Here is a 22,952-nt window from a genome sequence, read left to right on the forward strand (position 1 = left end):
GAGCATGTTTTTAAATTGGGGTAGAGAGAGTTACTACGTGATGATTTTCTCCTTGACTATGTCTGTGGGGTGAGTGGGAGCCACGAAAGTGAAACTGTTCATTCTTCACTCACACCTCTCTCTTTTAAAATACCATAAAGACGATCAATTCTGTGCTTTCTTGGGTTTGCTTATTTTTAATCACTTCCCTGCGGTATAACAGAAAGGCACTGTCGCTGTGGTCCAGAGGAGCCCTGTTCCGGAACTCTCCAATGTGCACCGTCCACGAGCCACCCGAGCGCCCGGCCACCTGGGCTGTGGCATCCCTGAGCCCTGAACTCAGAGGACAGGCCAGGTCCAGACAGGAAAGAATGGCGTTGATTAGCATATAGGTGGTGTTGGAGGTCACAGGAATGGATGTGACCCCACGGGTGGCTCTCAGACTTTTGGCATGAGCAATTTGATGGGCAGTGATCTAGGACCAAACCCCAACAATGTCCAGTATTTATAAATAGAGATTGGAGGATTGTGGAGACAAGAAGGAAGAAAGGAAGGAAGGAAGGAAGGAAGGAAGGAAGGAGGGAAAGGAGGAGAAAAGAAAAGAAGGGAGGAAGGGAGGAGGGAAGGAAGAGAAAGAAAGGAGAGCTGTAGAAAGCAGTCTCTAAGAAATGGAATAAGATGTGGACAGAAAAGCGTTGGCTTAGGTGACTCGAAGGTCCCATGTGACCTTGCCCTGGATTTCCGAGGAGGGCACGGAAGGCACCTGAGGAGAGAGTCACAGTGGACCCAGGTAGGGGCATGGCTGTGAATGGAGGTGAGACTCGGGAAGAGCACAGGGGTTGGGATTGAGGGGGACGCAGGTGACAACGGGGTGAAAGGGACAGCGATTCAGGGCAGAGAGGAGGGTGGAGGCCCTGTAGATCCGGAAGGGGGTCCGCCCTCCCGTGGCGGGGCTGCCTGTGGAAGGAAGGAGAAATGTGGACGGAAGATGGCCGTGTGGGTGCAGGGTGGGCTGCGGGGCCAGGCGCTGGTTAGGCGACAATGTTTTTGGCAGGAGTTTCAAATTTCTCAGCAGAACCGATGGGAGAGTGTCGGGTGGATCGTTTGAGGAGAGAGAAGGTGCAATGCGCTCGCCTGCTTAGCAGAGCCATTATGGGGACTGAACCATTTACTTCATCCCGAATCAGCCTGCAACAGAGGAAGGACTCGCTATGTGGTCAGAACTACGTCTGTGACAAACCAGGTGACCAGGCCCACCATGGCCTTCTCTCCCGCCGACCCCGAGTTCACACACGCAAACCCACAAGTGCAGGTTAGCTAGCACGCTTCAGTTCCAACAACGTGTTTTCCAGGTTCTGATTCCACTGGAGGTATCCACACTGTTGGCCTCTTTGAATTTTGTTTCCCAAGTTCGTATTCTCTTTGTGCGCTTTGCTTTCTGTCCATGAAAAGTGTAAGAGCTCAGTGAGCTCGACGCCCCAGTTCTGACACAGGCATGTCAGAACTCCGACATGCACTCAACTTCCAGAGCTCAAATCCCGCAGCAGCTCGGGCTGGGTTTGCACGCAGCTGCGCTCCCTCCCCTCCCCCTGCTCTCCCCCACTCCTGTCCCTGTTATTCTAACTCAGGGCCTGGCCTGCCTTGGATGTTCCTTACAAGGATTTTTAATCAAATACACTCCCTTTCCTCCTCGGCCACAGAACAAGGGAAGGAGCCTTCCTATAACAGTGCCGCCGTGAGCCGCTGCCGCTGCTTGGGATTCCTTTATGCTGTGGGTGCACCACCCTTAAACTGTCCCTCAGTAAGAATCGGGCTAACAAACTGTGTTTAAAATCAAAACCCAGTGCATTGAACTCATTTCTGTTTCCAGGGGTAATAACAGGGGAGAATGTTAAAGTTTTCTTTCTTACTGTTATTATTGAAAGGCCCCATTAAATTGACACTACTTTTTTAATGGTCAGAAAACCAAAAACTGTCACAAAGGAGGAACGAGCCATTGAATGATTCTGTGAAAGTAACAAGCTCTGGGTGGGGTCCCTGGCTGTCACCCTGCCGTGCTCCGCGCCCCAGAGCATCCACCAGGCTCCCTGTGTCCTGGGGGCATCGTGCCTCTGAAGACACCACCCACAGGCCGAGGTATTGTGTTCAGTGCCACTTGCACCGAAATCTCTTCCTGCCTTTTGTGATTACAGCCGGGTTTGTGTTAACTGACAGAAAAGGGAATCAGCCTCTCTCAGAAGTCACACAAGTCCTGTGAGCTGTCAAAACAGTCATTTGAAATGGTTCTCGTTTACAGGTTTTTAATTAATAATTCCGACGTTGAAACTGTTTAGCAGCACGCAGAACAGAGAGGTGCCATAATTTTGCCTTATATCAATGAGGCCCCATCTCCCGCGAATCTGCTTTGAACAAAGTCTATTTTAAGTATCCGGCCTGGTTTTCCAGTTCCCTCCTGCTAGCTGGAAACACGATGAGATCCCTCTCTGAGGCGAGGGTCGCTGAGTTAGGGGCCCTACGAGCGTCCGATGAAATGGTCTTTGCTCCGTAAACCTTAAAGGACCCCACGGTTGTTAGTTCTAGAAGGAGAGAGGCCACCGAGAAGCACTGCTTTCTATTTTTGTCCTACCTGTTCTCGCTTAGGAGAACACGGCTAGTGTGCGATCATTCCCCGAGATGGTCCCCCAGCCTACGATATTTGGGAAAATTCCCATAAAGCTCAAAGGTGACCTGCCCAGGCTGTCCTTGTACTCAGGAGCAGGTTGTGCTGCGCCGGCTGCCACTAAAGCCCATGGCTGCCGGGGCCGTGCCCATTAATCCATTTCGATGGCCGGGGCTTATGGAGTCCCGCGGTTTTATTGCCGGTTTTGGAGGAAGAATTTGGCAGAGGCAGCAGCAGAAACGTGGTCACAAGCCAGGCTCGGCTCCAAAGAGCAGCAGGAAGGGCCTCGTGACGGCCCATAAAATGTGCTTTAAAGAGTCCCGGGGCCATATGCTCGTTCCCGGAGCAGCCAAGGAGCAGGGCGGGACAAGGCCACCAAGATGTGTCCAGCGACGTTGCGGATGGCAATGTCGAACTGAGGGGAGAAGACGTTTTCTCAGCGGCCACATGTAGGTTTGAGTCTGAGCATCATCAAAGCGAGAAAACTGGGAAATTGCTGCAGGAGCCCGAGGACCACAGTTGGAAGAGGTGCTGGGCAGTGCCAGCCTGATGCTGAAGGGGCCCTGGGCCTGCTAACCCCGGTGAGCTTGCAGGGAGGCACTGGGGCCCCAGGTCTGCACACCTGAGCCAGCAGGGCGGCGGCGGAGAGGATGAGGGCAGGAAAACACTCAGTAGGGCAGCGCATGTGCTTCCAGGGGGACCCAGGGCAGGTGCGTTGTTCAAAACCTGAACCACAGGGTTAACTGGGCCTTCCTCTGCTTGCCATGTATGAAGTATTTTATTACAATGTTTTAAACCTTTTCTTCCTTCCTTCCTTCTCTCCTTCCTTCCTACCTTCCTTCCTCCCTTCCTTCTCTCTCTCTCTCTCTCTCTCTTTCCTAAATATAGCAAGAACAACCGCCCATGCCAGACACTCAGGGAAGGGTCTGTGACCACCGAGGATGGCCAAGGAACACGGGTGTCACCATCACATCCATTCGACAGAGGAGGAGACTGAGGTTCACAGAGGACCTGAACCTGACCGAGGGCCACAGCTTCTCCACGGCCAGATAGGACTGAAGAGGAGGGCGTCGGGTTCTGGAGCTCCCACCTCAGTCCCCTGCTCTCTGCCTTCCAGGTGCCTGGCGAGGCCTCCTGGCGACTTACACCCTGTAAAATCCACACACACTGTCACTCAGCATTGCAAACGAACAAAAATGAGAAAATTCAGTGCTTTTCCGGAGCTGTGCAAACCCCTGGGTTGGGGTGGGGGAGCTCTGTTTTTAGGTTTTGGGAAAAGCTTTGTGTCTGATACCTCCATTCTTCTGAATCCTCGTTTCTTCCTATCCAGGGCTGTTTCTTGATTTGTTCTCAGCTTCATGTCTCTTACGTGACCTACATACGGAGATACACCCCCCCATACACACTAATGAGGTGCATCTGTCACTGCACTTGGTGCCCCTGCCTGTCAATCCTGCAATTTAGCGAGATTCTACCCGAACACCTTAACATCCAGTGTTAGGAATGCAGGTCTCAGAAGACCTGCAGCCCTTCCCCTGTCATTCCTGCATTCGTATCTTCTCTCTCTCTTCCACATCCTCCCAATCTGTCCTCTCTTTCAGGAGCAGGGAAGCCAAAATGTTCCCGCTTTCCTCTGCAAAGAAGTCACCTGCCTTCAGCTCCTATTGCCACTCTCAGAAATTGACGGCGGCACCCTGGCCCCCACCGCTTGTAAGTAAGGACACAGAATTCAACGGCCAACACTGTGGCCCCGGGGGGCGTCTGCTGCCCCACCAGATGAGACTCCAGGCTCCTACCGAGAGTCTTGCCCCAGACACGCAGCCCAGGAGCGGCCCTGGACCAGAGGCAGTGCCCATTTCCACTCTGCGCACCTCCAATGCAGCATCAGTGACTGGTGGCTTGAAGGACCTGAAATGTCATTTTAAGCTCTAAGATTTCTTCCCCCCTCCTTCTGGCTTCCTGCCGTGGACTCTGCTTCCCCTCTGTGGGTCTTTCTGAAGAAGGCACAGCGCTGGGGCTGGGCTGGAGACGCAAGGACAGAGGAACCCAGCCCGCTCAGGACACAGGTCCCGTGTGGAAGGGTGGGCTGTGTTTGCTCATACCCTGCTTAGCAAAGGAGAGATGGCAAAGACGCCAAGAATAATTCTCTAGTTCTGCATTAGTTTCCCAGAACACCCAGACACATAATAGGTAACTTTAAATCAAAGCACTCTTAAAGAATCTCAGGACACTCGAGGAAGGCTGTTCTGGTTCCGTACTCTCCACAAGTTCTTGCCTGGAGAGGAGATGCCAACTGGTTCATGTCCCCATCTCCCATGTCTTGGGTGGTTGGGAATAAGCTGAAGTTCTTGGTGTTGCAATTACTGGCCTCGATGAGACAGCTCACAGACAGGTCCCCACTCAGAGCTGGTCCGTCTGCCATCATCACCCCCGGGATGCCGTGGATACGGTGCCGGCGTCTGTGAAACTGGGCGTTCCCCAGCAGAGCTCGGTAACGTGGTGTGACGTGGGCTGATGAAGCCCCACGCTGCTGCCAAACCCCGCAACTGAGGCCACAGAGACACCCGGATACGGCAAACCAGCTTGGAACGCTAATTCCCAAGTGGGAAGTAAGGAGGTATTTTTAGAGTTCCTGGTGTCAAATCCACTTACATTCCAAGTCAACCCCTCTGTCTTTTATTGGTGTAAAAGGATTGTTATAAAAATTCATAAACGATGCATTGTTTCTTGGCGTCCTGGGCACAGTGGATTCTCTGACAACCACTGTCTTGTGGGTTTAGAATGGAGAAACAGGACAGTAGTGAGGAGTGGGTCGTGCAGCCTTCTCTGTGAGCCCAGCGTGCTGGTTTTCAGAGGCAAACATTTCATAAACAGGACAAGGACCCAAACAGGAAACCCTGAATTGGCACACCACCATACGCACGTGAGGCTGCACTTGACTTCTGGAGACTCATCGGTCTAACGGTGGTAGGACCAATGACACCAGTGACAGAAAAAGACAACTACAGCCAGACGTGGCCCTCCCCAAGCTCCTGATGTCCCCGTCTCTGTCGCTAGGCCAGGCGAGGGCCAGAAGCCGAGGGGGCAGCGTGGCGGGGACAGCACAACACGGCCCTGCCCGTCGGTTCACAGAGGCCACTTTCAGTCTGGGACAGCAGAGGCCTTGGCCTGCAAATCCAAGCTCTTGCCAGGTGGCCCTTGACCGAAAGTTTGTCCGGCCTGCTCTGCCGTCACCGGCTCCTCTGCAGACGGACCCCTCCAGCAATCTGGCCGACTGGGGGCCTGACGCAGCCAAACAGGGGATCCGAGAATGGAACAGAAGTTCCTTCCGCCGAGGTGCGAGGGCAGGAGGACCGGGCGTCAGAGTGAACTGGAGCTGTAAGTCCTCGGGAGGCCAGCGGCAGGAGAAGGGCGGTGCAAGGGGAAAGCTGAGAAAGTTTTAACAGCTCCCATCCCCAGTCACAAAGGAAACTTCTTTTATTTGAAAAACCGAGCGGCTTCCACCAACACTCTTTTATGAAAGGTGTTTACGAGGACTGTCCCAGTCACTCCCACGCAAACCGCTCCGCCCGGCCGGGCCGCTGTGCAAGGTTTACCTGCGCGGGTGAAAGGGAAATAAACTTGCCGATTTCATCACTTTCTGCTCGGAGAAACCTTTGTTTTATTGCCACGCTCTGACACTTCTTCCAGCGCCGCGGCTCTGTTTTCTCCTGCCCGCCGAGAACGGGCTGTGCCAGCCGAACACCCCCTCGGCGCCTGGCGGTGGCCCCCAACAATTTATAGGGGTCTCAGCCATCGCTGCCATGGAAGTCGAGGCGATAAAAGGAACTTTGTCCATGCCACAAATAAGAGTGGGAATAATAGTCTTTTCCTTCCCCTGCCCCTTTCACAATATTAAACCTTATCCATCAGAATCTAACAGCCCTGGGACCAGAATGTGCTTTGCTGTTGACAGTCCGTCATATTGCTTTTCCAGGACAGCTTGCAGGGAGGCATTTGTGATGGGGCTGGTGGAGGAAGAGCAGACAGCAGACGGGGACGGACACGGAGCCACGCCTGTCAGGGCAAAGGAAAGGACCAGATGCACTCGCAGGCAGTTCCGTCGGAGACCTCTGTGCCAGACCCACTCCCTGGGACAAAAAGCACCAGAAACGAGGAAGCTCGGGGCAGGGCTGCCATTTGGAAAAGTGTCTTCAGTTGATAAGGGGCTTTCTCCAGAGGAGAGACGTGACCTGTGGTCCAGCTGGGCCCCGCAGCGCAGCTGCAGCTGGAGCTGCCTCTGGCCGGGGGCGGGTCAGGCCAGGCTGGGTCAGGGGAACCGACACTCAGCCACTCCCCTGTCCCTGTGCCACCTCCACAGTGAAGGGGGACTCGGATTTTAAGTGGAAATCGGGCTCTGTCAATGCTGGCTACTGAATAAACGAAAGTGAGGAAACTTCCCAGGGTGGAGATGGAGAAAAAGCTGGGTCTTTACCTGCGGCTCATGACAAAAACAGGTTCAAGGTGAATCGAAGACCAAGTGCGATCAGTGACGTTACAGGACTGCCAGACAGGACAGTTTTATAATGCTGGACGTGAGAAAATGTTCACGTCCGCGTCCAAAAACAAAAATTGTAAAGAAAACGAGAGAGACACTGAATTACAAAAAAACAAACAAGCCGGTTTTACATGCTAACATTTCTGTATTAGAAAAACACCACAAGCAAAGTTAAAATAAAAAATGGAAATATTTTATATAATTTATCATAGAAATATACTCATATACTTAGAATAAATAATTCCTGGAAACAAATAAGAGAAATCTGAACGCCTCAGTGAAAAACTAGGCAAAGACCATGTTCAGAAAATTGTCAGAAGAATTCCCAGTTTCCAATAAGCCTATGGAAAAGCTTAATTTTATTACTAACCCAAGAAATCCAAGTTAAAACAAGAAGTCACTCCTCAGGGGCTAGAGGGAAATTCAAGTGATAAGGAGTACTGAGAGGGGCCGAGAAGACCACGCCGCCCGCCGCTGCTCGGGTAATTTGGTGTAACCGCGTTTCAAGGGCTGTGAGTCAGGCACATTCACCTCTAAATCTAAAACCTATTTTCCCCAGCAACTCAGCTTCTTATTATCTACTCTAGGGATATAATCGGTTAAGTGAGTAAAGGAATATGTAACAGGTACTTATTATATCACTGCCCAGTGATGTCTAACAAAGCCCATTAACTGCCAATTATTTAAGATAATATGGTGAAGTCATATAATCGGATACTATGTAACCATTTAAAATCAGGATCATGTCTATCTATATTCCTGGATGCCCAATAACTGGAATTACTTTGGGTTTATTTCTGGGCCCGCCTTTTCTTTGGAAAATGTCACTCTGGTGGCTTCCTGCTCCCGTGGTTTCAGTGACTTTGAACGGGCAGAGCACCCCCAGACCCATGGGGTCAGCCTGCGTCTTCCTTCTGCAGCAGGGACCCTCAGACCTAACGACACATCGTCTCGGGAATTCAACTCTGAACTCCTTCCTCCAATGAATTCTTCACGTTGTCTTCATCAGAGGAAGTCATACACATCGACTTTCTGTGCGGCTACCTTCGGTCACATCCTGTCGCTCGAAACCTGCATCCCATCAACAGCAAATGCTACTCAGTACCACCCAGGATTTCAGTGGCAACACTTCCAGTCTCCTGCCCCCGCATTGTTCCCCCCACCCGTTTTCACCACTTAAATCTGAGTGACCGACCAGACTCCCAGGCTGGTCACCATTTACACAATTACAATCTTTCATGAGTTCTTGTACACACTCGCCAAAGAAAGTCAATTAAAAATAAGATTATGGCTTTCTGGTCAAGATGGCAATGTAGGCAGGCTGCTAACCATGACCCTCCGTCAGGGCCCCCGGTCAGCCCGAGGGAACGTCAGGAATCCCGATGCTGACACGGCCATGTTCTGTGCCTTTTCCCGTGAAATCACCAGGATCACTTTCCCAGCGAGCACCGAGAGCAGCTCAAAGGCAGCAGCAGGGAGCCTTCCGGAAAGCCAGAGGAAACTGGCAGAGACTCAGGTCCCAGGCCCAGTTGTTTACATTTGATTGCTTTTGCTTAAAATGGATGGAATAACTAAAATAAATCCTTCGGGCTCAAGGGAGAAAACCCTGGTAATGAGAACTCTAGTAGCTCTTATGGATGGGATTTCTGGAAGAATTAAACGAGGGTTATACAACCTCCATTCATAAAAATAGAATTGATTTATGCAGAACAACTCGTTAATATGCATGGCAGCAGGATTCTCACAAAGGGGGGCCATCACCCTGCAATTGGCTTGTGAAGCCCCGTGGGCAGGCCTGGGCTCCTCCTCATTTGCATTTCCGGATGTCCTGAGCGGAGCTGACACTCCAAGGCTCCGAGGCCCCATCACAAGCCTGCTGCTGGAAAACCTGCTGCTCAGGCTCACTTCCCCTTGTTCTGTATTCCAACGGCATTAGTACTGTTTGTTCATTTGTTTGTTTTTATTTGTTAGTTTTTGAGAGTGCCTATAGTGACACTTGAGCAGATGCACACAGGCGGAAAATAGCCTACTTTGCCCCCTGCTTCCACACGTGTCCGGCACACAGTAGGTGCGTACTAACTGCGTTATCCGACTGTGAGAACAGATATGAGAACGGCCATGTTACAGTGTGGGAAGAAAGGCCAGCATCTGTTTCCTCCGGAAAACACGACTTCAGTTGTTCTTTCTGAGGCGGGGAGGGACTTGCAAGGAGCCCGTACGCACCCACAAAGATGCTCCATTTCATTAGCCACCAGGAACCATAAATCGAACTGCAGTGAGGTACCCTTACAGAGCCTCCCCAAACGCTACGCTTCAAATGAGGCCAACAGTAGCCGTGTTGCCCAGGAAGACCCCGCTGGGGAAAAGAGTAGATTTTAATAAAGTCACTGTGGACAACAGCCGGTACCGTCTTCGAAAGATGTGGATTCGCAAACAACAGGTAATTCTCTCTGCAGCACGTACAACAGAGACGTGTGAGCAGGGTGTCGGGAAAGGTGGAGGAGTGTGAGTCACTCGTCCCTGCCCCTCCGAACACCCATTGCCATTCAGGGATGACAGTCTCTCCGCGCAGAAACTTACTGCAGTGAGGACGAAGGGGCTGAAACCACCCACAACCACGTGGGCCAATCCCACACACACTGCTGGCCTCGAAGCCAGACTCGAAGGAGCGAAGGTTGCATTGTTCCCATGCGGTTCTAAGAGGCAACATTTAGTTACAAACTGGGCAGGAAGGTGCCGAGAGTAGGGACCAGGAGGGCCCCCAGGGGAGGGCCTTGTGGGTGGCGGCAGTACCCTGTCTCTGGACCTGGCGTGGTGATGTGTCCTTGACCGTGGATGACGTCACTGGGGCTCTTCTCTGCGGGTGCACCACTCGGTCAGGACGGCGCAAACATTAACACCTTCGACCACGGTGCCGCCCGAACCTTTTCATCTCTATAGGCTTTCAAGCCCTTGATTCTAATTTGCTGTCTCGGTAATACTGAGTATCTATTGCTAATGAACCTCTGAAAAGATGGCATCTGATTCTTTAGAGCAAACAAGAATTTTGCTGTTTTCCCAACTAATTTCATAAACATCAACAGCAGCGTCTCTAAGGGCTCAGCTCATGCTTCCTCAGAACCACGGGCCCAACAGCACACACGCGGGTCAGCTTTGGGGTCCTCTCTCGGTTTCACAATCACTCTCAGTTTTGCTGGAGCCGATGCCTTACCCTCCAGCAGTTTCCTCTCCCACCTCAAAGCCGCCTGTGCAGGGTGCACGTGTGACTTCATGCAGACAGGCCAGAGAGATGAGGTCCCGCTGAAGGGAGTAGAGGCGGGAGGCGAGGGAAGGCCGGCGTTTTGAAGGAGTATCATTTCTGATGAGACACGTAAACAGGTGTCCAACAGTGATGATGAGGGGAAAATGAAGATAAAGCGCTGGGTAATCTACTTCCCTGTTGATTTCAAAAATAAATGGAATAGTGGCTCGCTATAATTCAACCACGTGACGACTAAAGTCCATTTGCTCAAGACGTGAATTAGATTTAAGAGCAAAGACAAAGCTTTCTCCTTGGTAGGACACCAGTTGGTGGTTACATTATTACTACATTAGGACGAATTCAAATATTAAATTCATTGCAACATTATTTAGTGCTGTTTCCAAAATGAGAATGAAAAAAAACCGATACTAATTTTCAACTTTCTTTTACTTAAGGAATTTAAGAAAATATACTCCTTTGCCTACTTTAACTTCTTTTCTGATGTGCAAAAAGAAAAAAAAATAAAAGGTTAAAAGCCATCTAGCGTCTTCATTTATAATTAGATGTGCGTTACTCACTTCACACACACTGCACAATTATCAGAGACTTTCCATGTTCCAAATGCATTTTTAAGTGTTATTTTTAAACTTCTTCTCCGGGGTCTTAATTTCTTTTCCAGATAAAAATGCGCATTATCACCATATCATCAGGATCATATTGAACTGTTTTTGCATTTCTCATATATTGAAAAAAATGTTAAGACATTCTGAAGCGATCAGAGCCCACGGGGCTTTTAAAATTTATTTTTAAAGATGAGGATTTCTCTTCTTTTCTTCTAGTGAAGACCTGAGCAAGGGACTGGAATACAAGCGCACGTCACCTGCAAGGACGCAAACAGGTTAGAAGTCCTGTCGAATGAGTCGAAGACCCTATAACCCTGGACAGGCCATTTATTCCCAAGGGCAAAGTGACCCTGCACAGCTGACTGCCACTCGGGGGCGCGGAGTGTGGCTACCGCTTCAGCGACGCATAGCTTTGCTCTGGTCTGTGGAAACACACAGGAGTGGGGTTTCCAGACCCCAGTTTTCCGTCATGCAGGGGGTAGGGAACACAGGGAGAAGATGGGGGGACGCAGGGAGAGAGCTTCCCAGCTGTTGTCCACTGCAGCCCGACGCTGGGGGCAGGGCCTGCTGGGCAGAGCAGGGCAGCCAGGGGCAGGCACGCTCCCTGTTTAAGGGGGCGCGGCCAGAGCAGGACCAGCTCCCACCCTCGGGCTCATTGTGAGGCTGGCTGTCCTGCAGCTCTGGCTTCTTGTTCCGACACTATTGCGCCGAGACCCAATTAAATACAGAGAGAAGGCCCAAGGCTGTGGGTGGGCCGTGTCGGGAAGGACTGGACACTGTGGCCTGGGAGCCTTCGAGTCTGACCTTTGCGCTCAGGTCCCAGCTGGTCCTCTGCCAGCGTCCTTTATGGAAGACCCAGCCCAGGGACCCTCAGGCTCCTTGTCTGTGAAATGGGAACAGGGGCTGCCGTCCCCGTGGTTGTTACCTAGTCCAAGAAAGGTCATCTGTCAAAGCACCGAAAAGCCGTGACAAGAGAACCAAGAACCAGTGGGGAGAAAGTTTTAACGTGTAAACTGGAAGGTTTTTCTGTGAGAAAACTGGAATAGTTTGCGACATGCAGATGTCTAGCCAAACTAGAGCTCTCACGTCCCCAGCGCCTGCACTTGCGGGGGCTTCACCCATGACCTCAGGTGACCCATGGCCTCAGGTGACCCATGCCATTGTCCTGTGGATGCTGCCCCAATGCTCAGGGTACAGATTTCAAGACAGAGGCTTAGTGTTAGGAGGGGCCGACCTTCACACTCCTGCGTGTTGACTGAGCTAGCACCTGAACTCAGGTCTGTCTGACCAAAAGTCTGAACATTTTACCACCACCGCTCCCCGCTTACCAAAAGCCCTTTCTACTGGAACAGACACGGTTGGGAATTTATGGCCGTGGCAGGGGGCGACGCACACAAAGGCGAAGGCACAAGCTATGTGCGTTAGGGACTCTCTGTCCGGTCAGAGGCATGTTTGGGCTCTGCCTTTTCTGTACAAAGAACCAGAGCAGAGCCTAATAAAGAAAACCCACTCTTCCCATTTTAAGAGTCAAGATGGAGAAAAAAATCTATTTTTTTAAATCTTTTTTTGTGAAATGGGGGGTCCCCATTTCACATGGACCCCCGACTCCCCGGCCTCACCCCCTGGCAGCCACCGTTCTGTCCCGTCCCTATGAGTCTGCCCTTTCCAGGTCCCTCGTGTGAGTGAGTCACACGGTGTTTGTCCTTCTGTGCCTGGCCTGTCTCACTCAGCAGGGTGTGTTCAAGTTCCGTCCGAGTTGTAGCAGGTATCACACTTTTATTCCTGTTTCAAGTTCAATGCTGTTCTGCTGTAGGTGAAGACCACACACATCTGGTCGATGCATCTATCTGCTGGTGGACACTTGAGTTGTTTCTACTTTGCGTCTCTTAGGAATGTCATGGCCATGGCCATGGGCATGCAGACACTGGCTTGCGACCTGCCTTCGGTCTTTGGGGCGGCAGAGCTGGGCCTGCCGCTTCCCTTTGTTAAAGAAGGCCTCTGACTCAGGGTGAACAACCCACTTGACTGCAGAGCCAAAGGCACTTATGAGATGCAGGAAAGGAAGAGAGAGGATTTATAGGCGATTAAATGGTGCGGGTTGTGTTTAAGGTGGATTCACGTCAACAGGGGCCATCACCTCCAAGCCAGGCTCTCCTCGGCCCCCGCAGGACACGCTCAGGCCTGACCACACCCCCACCGCTGCTGCACGGACGAGGCAGGACCTGGCAGGCCCGGTGTCTGGCTTTTTAAGTTTCAAGAGCCTTTAAGTTTGCAGAAGGAAGATTAGTTAATGGATGTAGGCGTCTTTCTGCATGAATAGTAATAGAAATGCTTTTAGGGATCAACAATCACACACCTTTCATCCAAATAAGGAGAATTTTATGAAGAGAAGGAAAGTGAGCAAAGACAGAAGAATTGATTTCTCCCATTCACCCAAATGAAAGCAAACATTTTCTTCCTGATTTACACCTTTCCTCTTCTGTAGGAAAGCAACATATATTTTCACTTAGGGGAACTTCTGGTCACACGTGTTTTTAAAGCAGAAAAAAAGTTAAGAAGTAATATTGCAGTCAGTGTAAAGTTATGTTTTGTTAAAAATGGGGACAAAGGAAAGGAGGAAGTAGGTGGCACCATAGACATGGTGCCTCGGTGTCCGGGGGAGAACGCAGTCGTTTTCCGGAACGGACGGAATCCGTAGCTCTAGAGAAACCTGGGGTTCGTCAGGATTTCCTCGGCCAGAAAGGCGAACTCATCCTTGCGAACTCTGACCCCAGTCACGGGCACCTTCAAGGTCCTTGTCTATCCCAGCGGGAGAAATAAACGTTTCGGGAGCAGGAAAGTCTGCGGAGCAATCGCCCGTTTCTGTAAAACACATTTCCCATCGGCGTGTCGCCCCCGAGCATTACTCCAAGTGCTGATCTCGGCTGAGACGCCGGAGGGGAGCGTGATCACCGCCTGTCCCTAAGACTCTGCCCCTCTGCCCGCCTCCGCGCAGGGGCGTCCAGCTCTACACACTTCGCTTTGTTTTCCTCTGTCCCGCAGGGGTAGACTGTGTACACGCAGTCAGGTACTCTGTGAATGCACGTGTGTGTGTGGGCGCGTGGCCACATGCACATGTGTGTACACATATAGTATACAGTGTGTGCACGGCCACATGCGTATTCATACACACGACATACAGTATGTGTGCGAGACCAGATGTGTATACGTACATATACATGTATACACATATATATATATATATTCAGGAACAAGGCCAGCCCCACACGGTCATGTGAAGGCAGCCGTGTGTGGACAAGGGGTCTTTGGAACGTGAGGCTGTTGGGTGGGAAACACACGCAACTATTCATGTGCACAGCTCTGAGAGCTGGGAAATCTATCCATCGCTCCGCAGGGTGGGTTCTGGGCATGCGTTTTATTAATAACCTTTCAAAGCAAGTACTCTTCGAAGTAATAGGTCACAGCCCTTTCCCTGAGTGCTCACCCTCGGCCCTGTGGGTCCTCCCGGGGGCGGCCAGGAGCGGAGGCACAGAGGGCACGGCGACCGCCCTCCCCTTCACTGCATCGGCGGAGAGAGTTACTTCCCAACGCAGCACTCCCAGGATTCCACACAGAACATCTCAGTCCCCGGCCACTCCGAGGGTGAAGGATGTAAGAGACACTATGTCTATTGTTCATCTGCTAATGTCCCCAAATGTCACCAAGGTAATTACTGGGTTGACATTTATGGGACGCAGCTGGACACTGTTCGGCTAATATACAGTCTGCCTTTGGCGGACGCTGCCCTGCACTGCGTGCCCACAATCACTTCCCCCAGGAGACGGACGTCTCCCGCAAAGTCACCTCTGCCCTCGGCTTTTCCTCCCGTGCTCTGCACGCCAACATGCAGTGCAAAACGAAAAGGGAAAACAGCCATGTAGCTGATGTCCTTTTCTCAATATTTCCATATGGAACTTTTAGAGGTGTTTCTAAATATAATTCACGAGATGGAATAATGCTGCTATTGTCTTCTATTGTTGAAACAGATTGCATTTAACCCTGGAGCCTGGATTCATAGAACGCACGCTGTGAAAACATTTGCCTCCACAAACTCACATTCGCTGTCAAAGAACAGAAGAGTGGCAAAGCTGGGTGTTTTCCTAAAATGAATACGATAAACACATTATATTTTCAGAATCACAGGCATTATAGGCTTTTCGCACAAACTCACATGCAAACTGGAGCTCCGCCTTCCGACTCAGAACCGTGCCCAGCGGGTTGGTGGCCAGGCACTGGTAGGTGCCGACGTCTCGGTCTGGGCGTGGGCTGCCAATCGCCAAGCTGCCTCCATCCAACCTATAGTGAGACCTCATGGAAAAGTCAAGGTCTGTGCCATTGTGCCTCCACCTTCAAGGGGGGGAAAAAAAGCAAATTATGCTTCTAATATAAAGAGTTGGCTACTATTTGTCACACACAACATGCTTTTGTAATTCCAGGGACAAAAAAAAACCCACTGTGGTTGCATGTGGAGACAATCCCACCAGCTCCACCAAAGGAAACTGGCTTCACGACTCAGCAATATCAACAACTGGGGTATCGGAAAGATCTACTCTTCGGGAATGACAAACATCCACCCGAAAGTGTAGAAAGAGGCAACAGAACCCTTGACGGGAGAAATGGAACCTAGACATTCTGTCAGCGGCACCGGCCTTCCCATTTCTCGAGCAACTTTTCAAACACCCGCGGCTGACACTGCGAAATGGAATGTCAAAATGATTTAGGGAGAGAAATCGGGGCGAGCGGGTTACAAATGGCACAAGAAAGATGCTGGGATCCTCCAGGGCTGGTCTGCGGCCGATGACAGCCCGCCCTCCAAGGCACACAGCTGTCTCTGTTAGTCTCTTCCTTGGGAAACTAATCTCGCAGGAAGCGTTCCCACGGTGCTTAGAAACGCCAGATCAACGTGATACTTTAACCAAGCTAAGGCGCAACTGGAGAGATTTTTATTTAGGTAGTGACGTCTCTTGGCTTAATTATCAGTGAACAGCCCTCTGGCCCATGAATTCAGCGGGAGGAAGGCCTCACAGTTATTTATTGGAAAGAACCACGAGAGGCTTTAGAAATTCCATTTGGTCATTTGAAGATGAGTGGATACCCACTGATTATCACTAACTTTCCCCACCTCACCCCTCCCAACGTTCATCAAGGTATCCAGACTTTGTGAAGAATGGATCCTGCATATTTAATGAGACGCACTCCCAGTGTGTTCAGATAAACCACTGGACAAAATAGACACTTAAAAGTACTGAACCAAGATGATCGGTCATTTAGACAAACAGGTAGATGGCTTCTTCCCATGGAATAGAGCCAGTTTCCACACCACACGTCGGTAGGGTCTTTCCCTGCTTTGCCAGGGTTCTGCCAGCCACACTAAGATCGGGTTAAAAATGTTTTGGTGGCTGGTGGCAAACTGTTAGAAGGGAATGACATTTTACAGAAGTCTTCCAAATGTCACTGGCTTTTCTGGAGCATCTTGAAACATCCCAGGGAGAGGTTCTGGCAAACGTCTGCCCCAGAAGAAAAGAGAGATACGCTTGGGCGGCTAACGCTTGACCCTAAGAAAGATCGGAAGTGACTGGCCAAATAGCAAATCCATCAGAGGGTTTGGACCAAATCGTCACGTTGAAATTATTTACCCAATTCTTGTGCACGTCAACTTCTTTTTAATAAAAGGAAGTTAGAAGACAACAATCAAAAATACCATGTTTCACTTTCCTGGACTTTCTGCTACTATTTTTTTTCCCTAGAGAAATGTCTGCAGTTTCTTGTTCTTGATGTTGGCAGAAGCACATGGAGAAGAGTTTTGTCTTCAGGCCTGTCTCACCCCACCCCCCGTTCTCCCTGTCAACTCCGTCACACTGCTGTCCCAGGGCACAGTCTCTGGGCCTCCCGTCCCCTTTCATTTCAAAGCAAAGGAGACATGGCACTCACTTTGCCAGGTCCCTTTAATTTTGAAATCAATCACCGGAATAACTGCTGTCATCATTACATGCTCCTAATTAAGCTCGGTAATTGTTTTTCAACACAGATTCAAAGTACTTGGCTTGGCGGCAGCAAACGAATTTGTCCGCAGCCTCTCCGTAATCCTTCTGATCACTACCGCACAAGGGTTATTAGACGGAGCACCAGGGCAGGGACTCGGCGCCTGGGGTGGGCTCGGTCCTAATTAATGTGCCCCGATCAACGGAGCAGTCGCGGAAATGAATCTGAGTGCTCGACAGGCACCCGCCACCGATGGGATCGGACACCGAGGAGAGTTCTCCTAGGATGCCGGCGAGGAAATACGCTTTAAGTGATTATTCGGAGCATCTAATTAATATCATACTAATTCCAGGAAACATAATGGGTTTGAATTAAAATCGTGACCTTTTGCTGGGAGCACCCTTCACTGCGGAGAAGTTAAGCCCTCGGTCAAGAATATGGTGTCCGGGGGCCATGACCGTCTGCTGTCCTTGGAAAAGGCAAGTGTGCGACTGTGGTGTGTATGTGAGCGTGTTTCAAAGCTGGGCCTAGCTTTAGAGCTACAGGGAATGCTTGTTCAAAGTGCCTATTTCTGGGCCCATCCCTACACCTCTGAGAGCACACCAAAATCTAGATTTTTAACAGTCTCACTGGGGGAGGCTGCGTGCCCTGCATGTGAGACCCCTGTCCTGTGGAAGGGGCCTCGGGCCTCGTTACCCTTGCAGGAGTCCCCCGGTTTCTGCCGAAGTCACATCCATCGGTTCTAAAATTAGCACAGCAGCACACATCCTGATTCAGCTTGTGGGGGGTTAAGATCCAGTGCGACAGGGAACAGCAGGCTGAGCCGGAGAAAGGGCCCTCCTGTGGTGGCCGGATCAAGGTCAGACGTGGCACACACCCTCTGTGACATTCGAAGCCCTCTTATTTCTGAGAGAGAATGTAGCCTCTGCAGAAATCACTGATAGGATGCTGGATTTTCCCAAATAAAATACATGCGCGGAGCTGGAGCCCAGCTCACCGCTACCTGAGGACCAAGGACTGCACAGGTGCGAGCCATGGTGCCCGCGGGCCACCTTCGGGAAACCACTCCCCTTCCCTCTGCAGAGCTTCCTGGTTGGACTTTAATTCCCATGTTTTTAAAAATACAGAGTGACCTTTTCCATGGGGAAGCTTTTGTCCAAACTTGCCTAACATTTCAGCGTCTTCCTGTCTCCCCGGAACGGAAGCCTGTTTGCAAAGGTGTTTCCACTCCACTGGAAGTGACTTTAGACAACCTGCTTTGAAACTGTTTCCAAAGTTCTGCTCTGAATATCGCTCATTTCCCCCCACGAGGTTTGATTTGCTAAAGGCAATTGACAAAAAAAGAAAACACACCTGACAACCAAAGGCACCTCCTCCCTTTAGGGACCAGGAGGCTGACAGGGGAGCCAGGAAGGGTGACCCCAAGGTCACACCTGCCATGGCCTTGTGGAGCGGAGAGTCCCAGCTCCTCCTTCCACAGCACGAGCTCTTTGCACCACACCCCAAATCACTTCAAATACGTTCAGCCTCCGAGTCACAGAGGTTTCCCTCTGTTTCACACGCACACTCGTGAGCGCACAATCTACGGTGACTGCGGCTAGAAGTGAGATTTCGTTATAAGATTTAAGTTGGAAAGGGTCACGTTAAAGCTAAATTGCCCATTTTGTTGCTAATGTGCATTATCTGAGATACGGCTGCCCTTTGCTTCATTATCAAGGAAACCGGCTCTGAGCCTGACATTTAAGCGTTAAAAACTCAGTCCTTTCCTCGCTCTTTCCAAAGTCTCTCGCCTAAGCGTGTTTTATGCTGTAACGTTAGAGATGGGCTAGCCCTGATCACGGAATTGGAATAACACTCCCTGTCCTTAGCCTCCTAATTTACAGATGTCTTAGAAACAAGAGCCATTTCAACAACACAGGAATCGGTGGTCTCTTCATCCGGGGTGTATTCTTCACAGATAGAGCTAATCAGTGAATTATCCTGAGAACCACTGTCTTATATTTTTTCTGCCTGTTATAAACCCACAGATATTTCTGTGTGAGTACCTCGCTGATTGGTGGACTGATTGCTCTTGTGCCTAGCAAATGCTCCTTATCTCGCAGCTCCTTACATTCTTTCCCTTCTCCCACAAACCCTACCAACCCTGTGAGCCGTCAGATCAGCTGTCAAAGAATAAAATTACAACATTAAGTATTAGGTGATGTGGCAAACGTGTTCATCGGATTTTTATATATTTAACCACATGGTAAATTAACTAAGACAGCTCATTATTTAAGAAAAACAAACAAGCCGTTTGTAAAGTGAGTGGTTTCCCCCCAACAGCCGCTCCCTTGGCTGGGGCCTGAGCAAGTGTGTGCGAAGGGCGTGAGGAGACGCAGCCTTTCAACAATGTTTTTGTTGTTAAAAAAAAAAAGCCGCTGAAGTTAGCTGGACAGAATGCGAGGGGGAATTTGCCTTCGCTTTGTGCAGTAAGTAACTCAGCTGATTAATCTAGACAGTTTTAAGAGCGAAGCAGTTATAAATATAACTCAGGTATTTTTAACGCAACATGACAAGTAGACAAAAACAGTTTATTGTGCCAAAATGGGCTGAAATTGTTAGGTTTTGTGTGTGTTGATTCAACTTCCCTGCTAAAAATTAAGATTTTTTAAAAATGCTTTTAAAACCAAGTTACAATAGTCATATTAATATTTATTCGGTCTTTTCCCATATTCACTTTGCACTTGCAACTCTTGCCAACAAAGTATCGTTATTATTTACATAAGCAAGGCATACATATGCACGCATATCTTTTTAAAATTCTGAATTCCATCCACCCCGTGGATCAAATTCTGCCTTTCCTGCAGCCTTATAAGAACAAAACCATTCTGACCCTTCCTCCCCATTATTCCACAGGTTTACAACTATTTTTTGTCTTGCCCGGAATAAAATGATTGTTCTGCCTTGAAGTTACATAGCTGTTTCCAATATATTTTTCTGAAGTCAGTGTTTTTGGGTGATGGGACCTCTCAGGGGAGTCACAGAGATTTGTCAGATGCAATAAACTGTCCCTTTCGATTCGTTGCTTTCAGGGGGACATTTCCACACTTTCGTCCTCACTGCGAGTGTGGGTGGCGGAGGCAGCAGCCCCGCCCTGGGGGACGGAGTACAGAGTACGGGGGCGCTTCAGTCTTTCATTTTGGGAGACAGATCTTTTCCTATCCTTCCTGCTTTTCCCTTAGTCTTTCTATAATTCTGTACCTTCCATGCCTCCCTCCCTCCCTCTCTCCTTCCTCTCTTCTTCCCTTCCCCTCCTTTCTTTATTCCTTTCTTTTCCTTTCCGTTCTAACCTCAACATGGCACTGCCTGTAGGAACAACTGCTCCAAGAAAGTCTCATCAATAGACAGAGCCCTCCCAGGGGCCACCTGGGGAGGGGCTGGGGTGGCCGCTGCCTGGAGTTGAGGGGGATCTTTGGGAACAAATGTCCGCACCACCGTTGGACAGGTGGGCACAGAGCCGTACACCTCGGTCAAAATCCGAGCTGCACCCTGCAAATTCGGGCCCCTGAAGCACTTTTTGGGGGGCATGGTTTCCCTCAAAGACAAAGAAAAAAAGCCAGGGTGATGCCCAGGGGCGGGCCCTCACCTGTAATGCGGAGGGGGGTGACCACTCGCGGCGCAGCTCAGGGTGATTTCAGACTGTGACAAATCCAAAGGGAAGGTGACGTCCTGTGGCTCCTGGGTGAAGGAGGGGCGGCTGAAAGGACTGCCACCTGGAGAGAGACGGAGAGTCCCACGTGAGAACCTGCAGCCTGCTCAGCCCGAGGCCGCCTCATATGCCAACACATTTAACAAGCCTTTTGACTTTGAAACAATCTCAAACACATAGAAAATTTTGCAAGAATGGCACAAAGAAAAATTCTGAACCATTTAGAATCATTTTGCAAATGGATGCCTGTGATCTGACATAAATTAGCTTATACTTCCTACGAGAGGATTCTCGTAAATAACCGCAGTAAAACCATCAACATCCGGAACTTAACACCGACTCAGGACCAGCCTCTGCTCTTTAAGCCCCATTTCACCATTTTCCTAATAAAACCTTCGTGGCCAGAGGATCCACCTGGGAATCACAGATCTCATTTAATGGTTCTGTCTGTTTGGTCTCCCTCAACGTGGAATCACGCCGCAGCCGTTGCCTGACCCCTGGCTGCGACCCCTGGGAAGAGTACTCAGGCCACAAGGCAGCCATTCCGGGAAGTCGCATCGCACCAAGGGCAGCGGGGCGGGGGCCTTGGCCGGGCTGGTGCCGAGAGTGCAGTTACAGGGTCTGTAAAGACTTGAAAAACTCTAGTGAAACCAGTGAAGCTTATTTTTAAATGATCCCATGGAAAAGCCTCCCCTTGCCCTGCAGGGAGCAGTGGTCACTCGGGGCTCCGTCCATCCCACCCACCCCCCAGAGCAGCCAGTCTCCCTGGCTCTGAGACCAGGCGGGGATGTGTGGCCTCCTGCTGCCTCCTCCCCGGGGCCTGGACTCAGTCTGTCCCCTCGCTGCCGAGGTTCCCTCTGGTCAGTGATTAAGGTGCGGCCTGTCGGACTCCCCTCTGTCCAGTTCCTGCTCTTCCCTTTGTAGCGAGCAGGGACGCTGCGGTGAGGGATTTCGGGAAGAGGCCCAGCCACGGAACGCTTACACGTTTACTCGCCCACCTCCATCAGTGTGGGCCCTTCTATCTACATGCAGCCACGGGCCTTGCTGCTTTAAACACGTGATAGCCCGTTACCGTGTTTTTTGATGGCCCCATGGTCCCTGGCCTGGCCAGCAGGAGCCCACTGCAGCTGGCTTCTTCCTGTTTTGACCGGTGCCTATCTGCTTGGAACCCCTCCTCACTCTACGGTGCCAGGCAGTGTTCTGGGATCACCTGTGTCTCCCCTGCCTCAGCCAGGAGAGCCGTGGTCGTATTCCTGTGTCAGAGAATGGTGTTTAGACGCCAAGCTGTGGGTGCTGAGTGTGTTCATTGCACTGAGGCGTTCTCGCTCCGAGGCTCTGCGTGTGTGCACACAGGCCCACATTCACATTTATGTCCACCTCTCTCCACCCACGGTGACCCACAGTGGGCTCATTCCACGTCTCCTGCATCCGCATTCCTAACGCCTGCGAAGCCGCAAGCCCCAGGTCCCCGTCATCGTCAATGGTTACACCTTTGTTCCTTCTCTGGCAGGTAACCGGTGTCACCAAGTATGGCCACCGCCCGCTCCCTGGGTGGAGGCCCTTTCACCTGCACAGGCCCTCACACCTGCCCCCAGGTTTACTGCCACACCTGACACCACCTCCATCCTCACCTCCCTCAGGCCTGGCCCGAAAGGTCTCCCTCCTGCACTCCCCTCGACCTCTTCTGACACCGTGCTTGGTGGTTTACCAAAGTGGATGACTTTCTCACATCCCTCATGGTCTACATGTCACATGGGTGCAACTTTTTACCAAAAATAAAACCTTCAAGTAGAGACAGGCACCCAGGTGCTGTACTAAAGGCTGAACTTCTGTCAGCCCTGCTGTTCCCTCAGGCTACAAAATGTGGGTCCTCACTATCTGTGCAACCCCCACTCTGGAACTCAGAGGGTCTGGGCGTGGTGGGAGGAAGGGCAGGGAGCGTCCCTCCAGACAAGGGAGTAAACTAGTGGTCTGCACACAGTGCCTGAAGCATCAGCAGGAGGGAAGACACAGAATGGGAGCCACGCAACTATTCTGCAACAACGGACCTTTGGGAACGGACTTGAGGGATGGGGCGTGCCCAAGGTAGGCAAATACCCACTCCAGAAGAAAAACAACTCAAGGGATCCTAGGAGATTTCTCTAAATTGTTTCATGCTGTAGAACAAGAACATGACTTTTAAAAATACCATAACAAAAAATAAA

General features: G+C 50.7%; 1 protein-coding gene across 1 annotated transcript in view; it reads right to left on the reverse strand.

Moving 5' to 3' along the window:
* Window positions 1-22,952, reverse strand: part of CNTN6 (contactin 6) — a 144,411-nt gene that overhangs the window by 93,114 nt on the left and 28,345 nt on the right. The window contains 2 exon segments of the mRNA XM_053929272.1: window positions 15,250-15,425; window positions 20,686-20,812. Coding sequence (XP_053785247.1) covers window positions 15,250-15,425; window positions 20,686-20,812 — 303 coding nt within the window.

Source organism: Desmodus rotundus, chromosome 8 (assembly GCF_022682495.2).
Source record: "Desmodus rotundus isolate HL8 chromosome 8, HLdesRot8A.1, whole genome shotgun sequence".
Taxonomy (NCBI): Eukaryota; Metazoa; Chordata; class Mammalia; order Chiroptera; family Phyllostomidae; genus Desmodus; species Desmodus rotundus.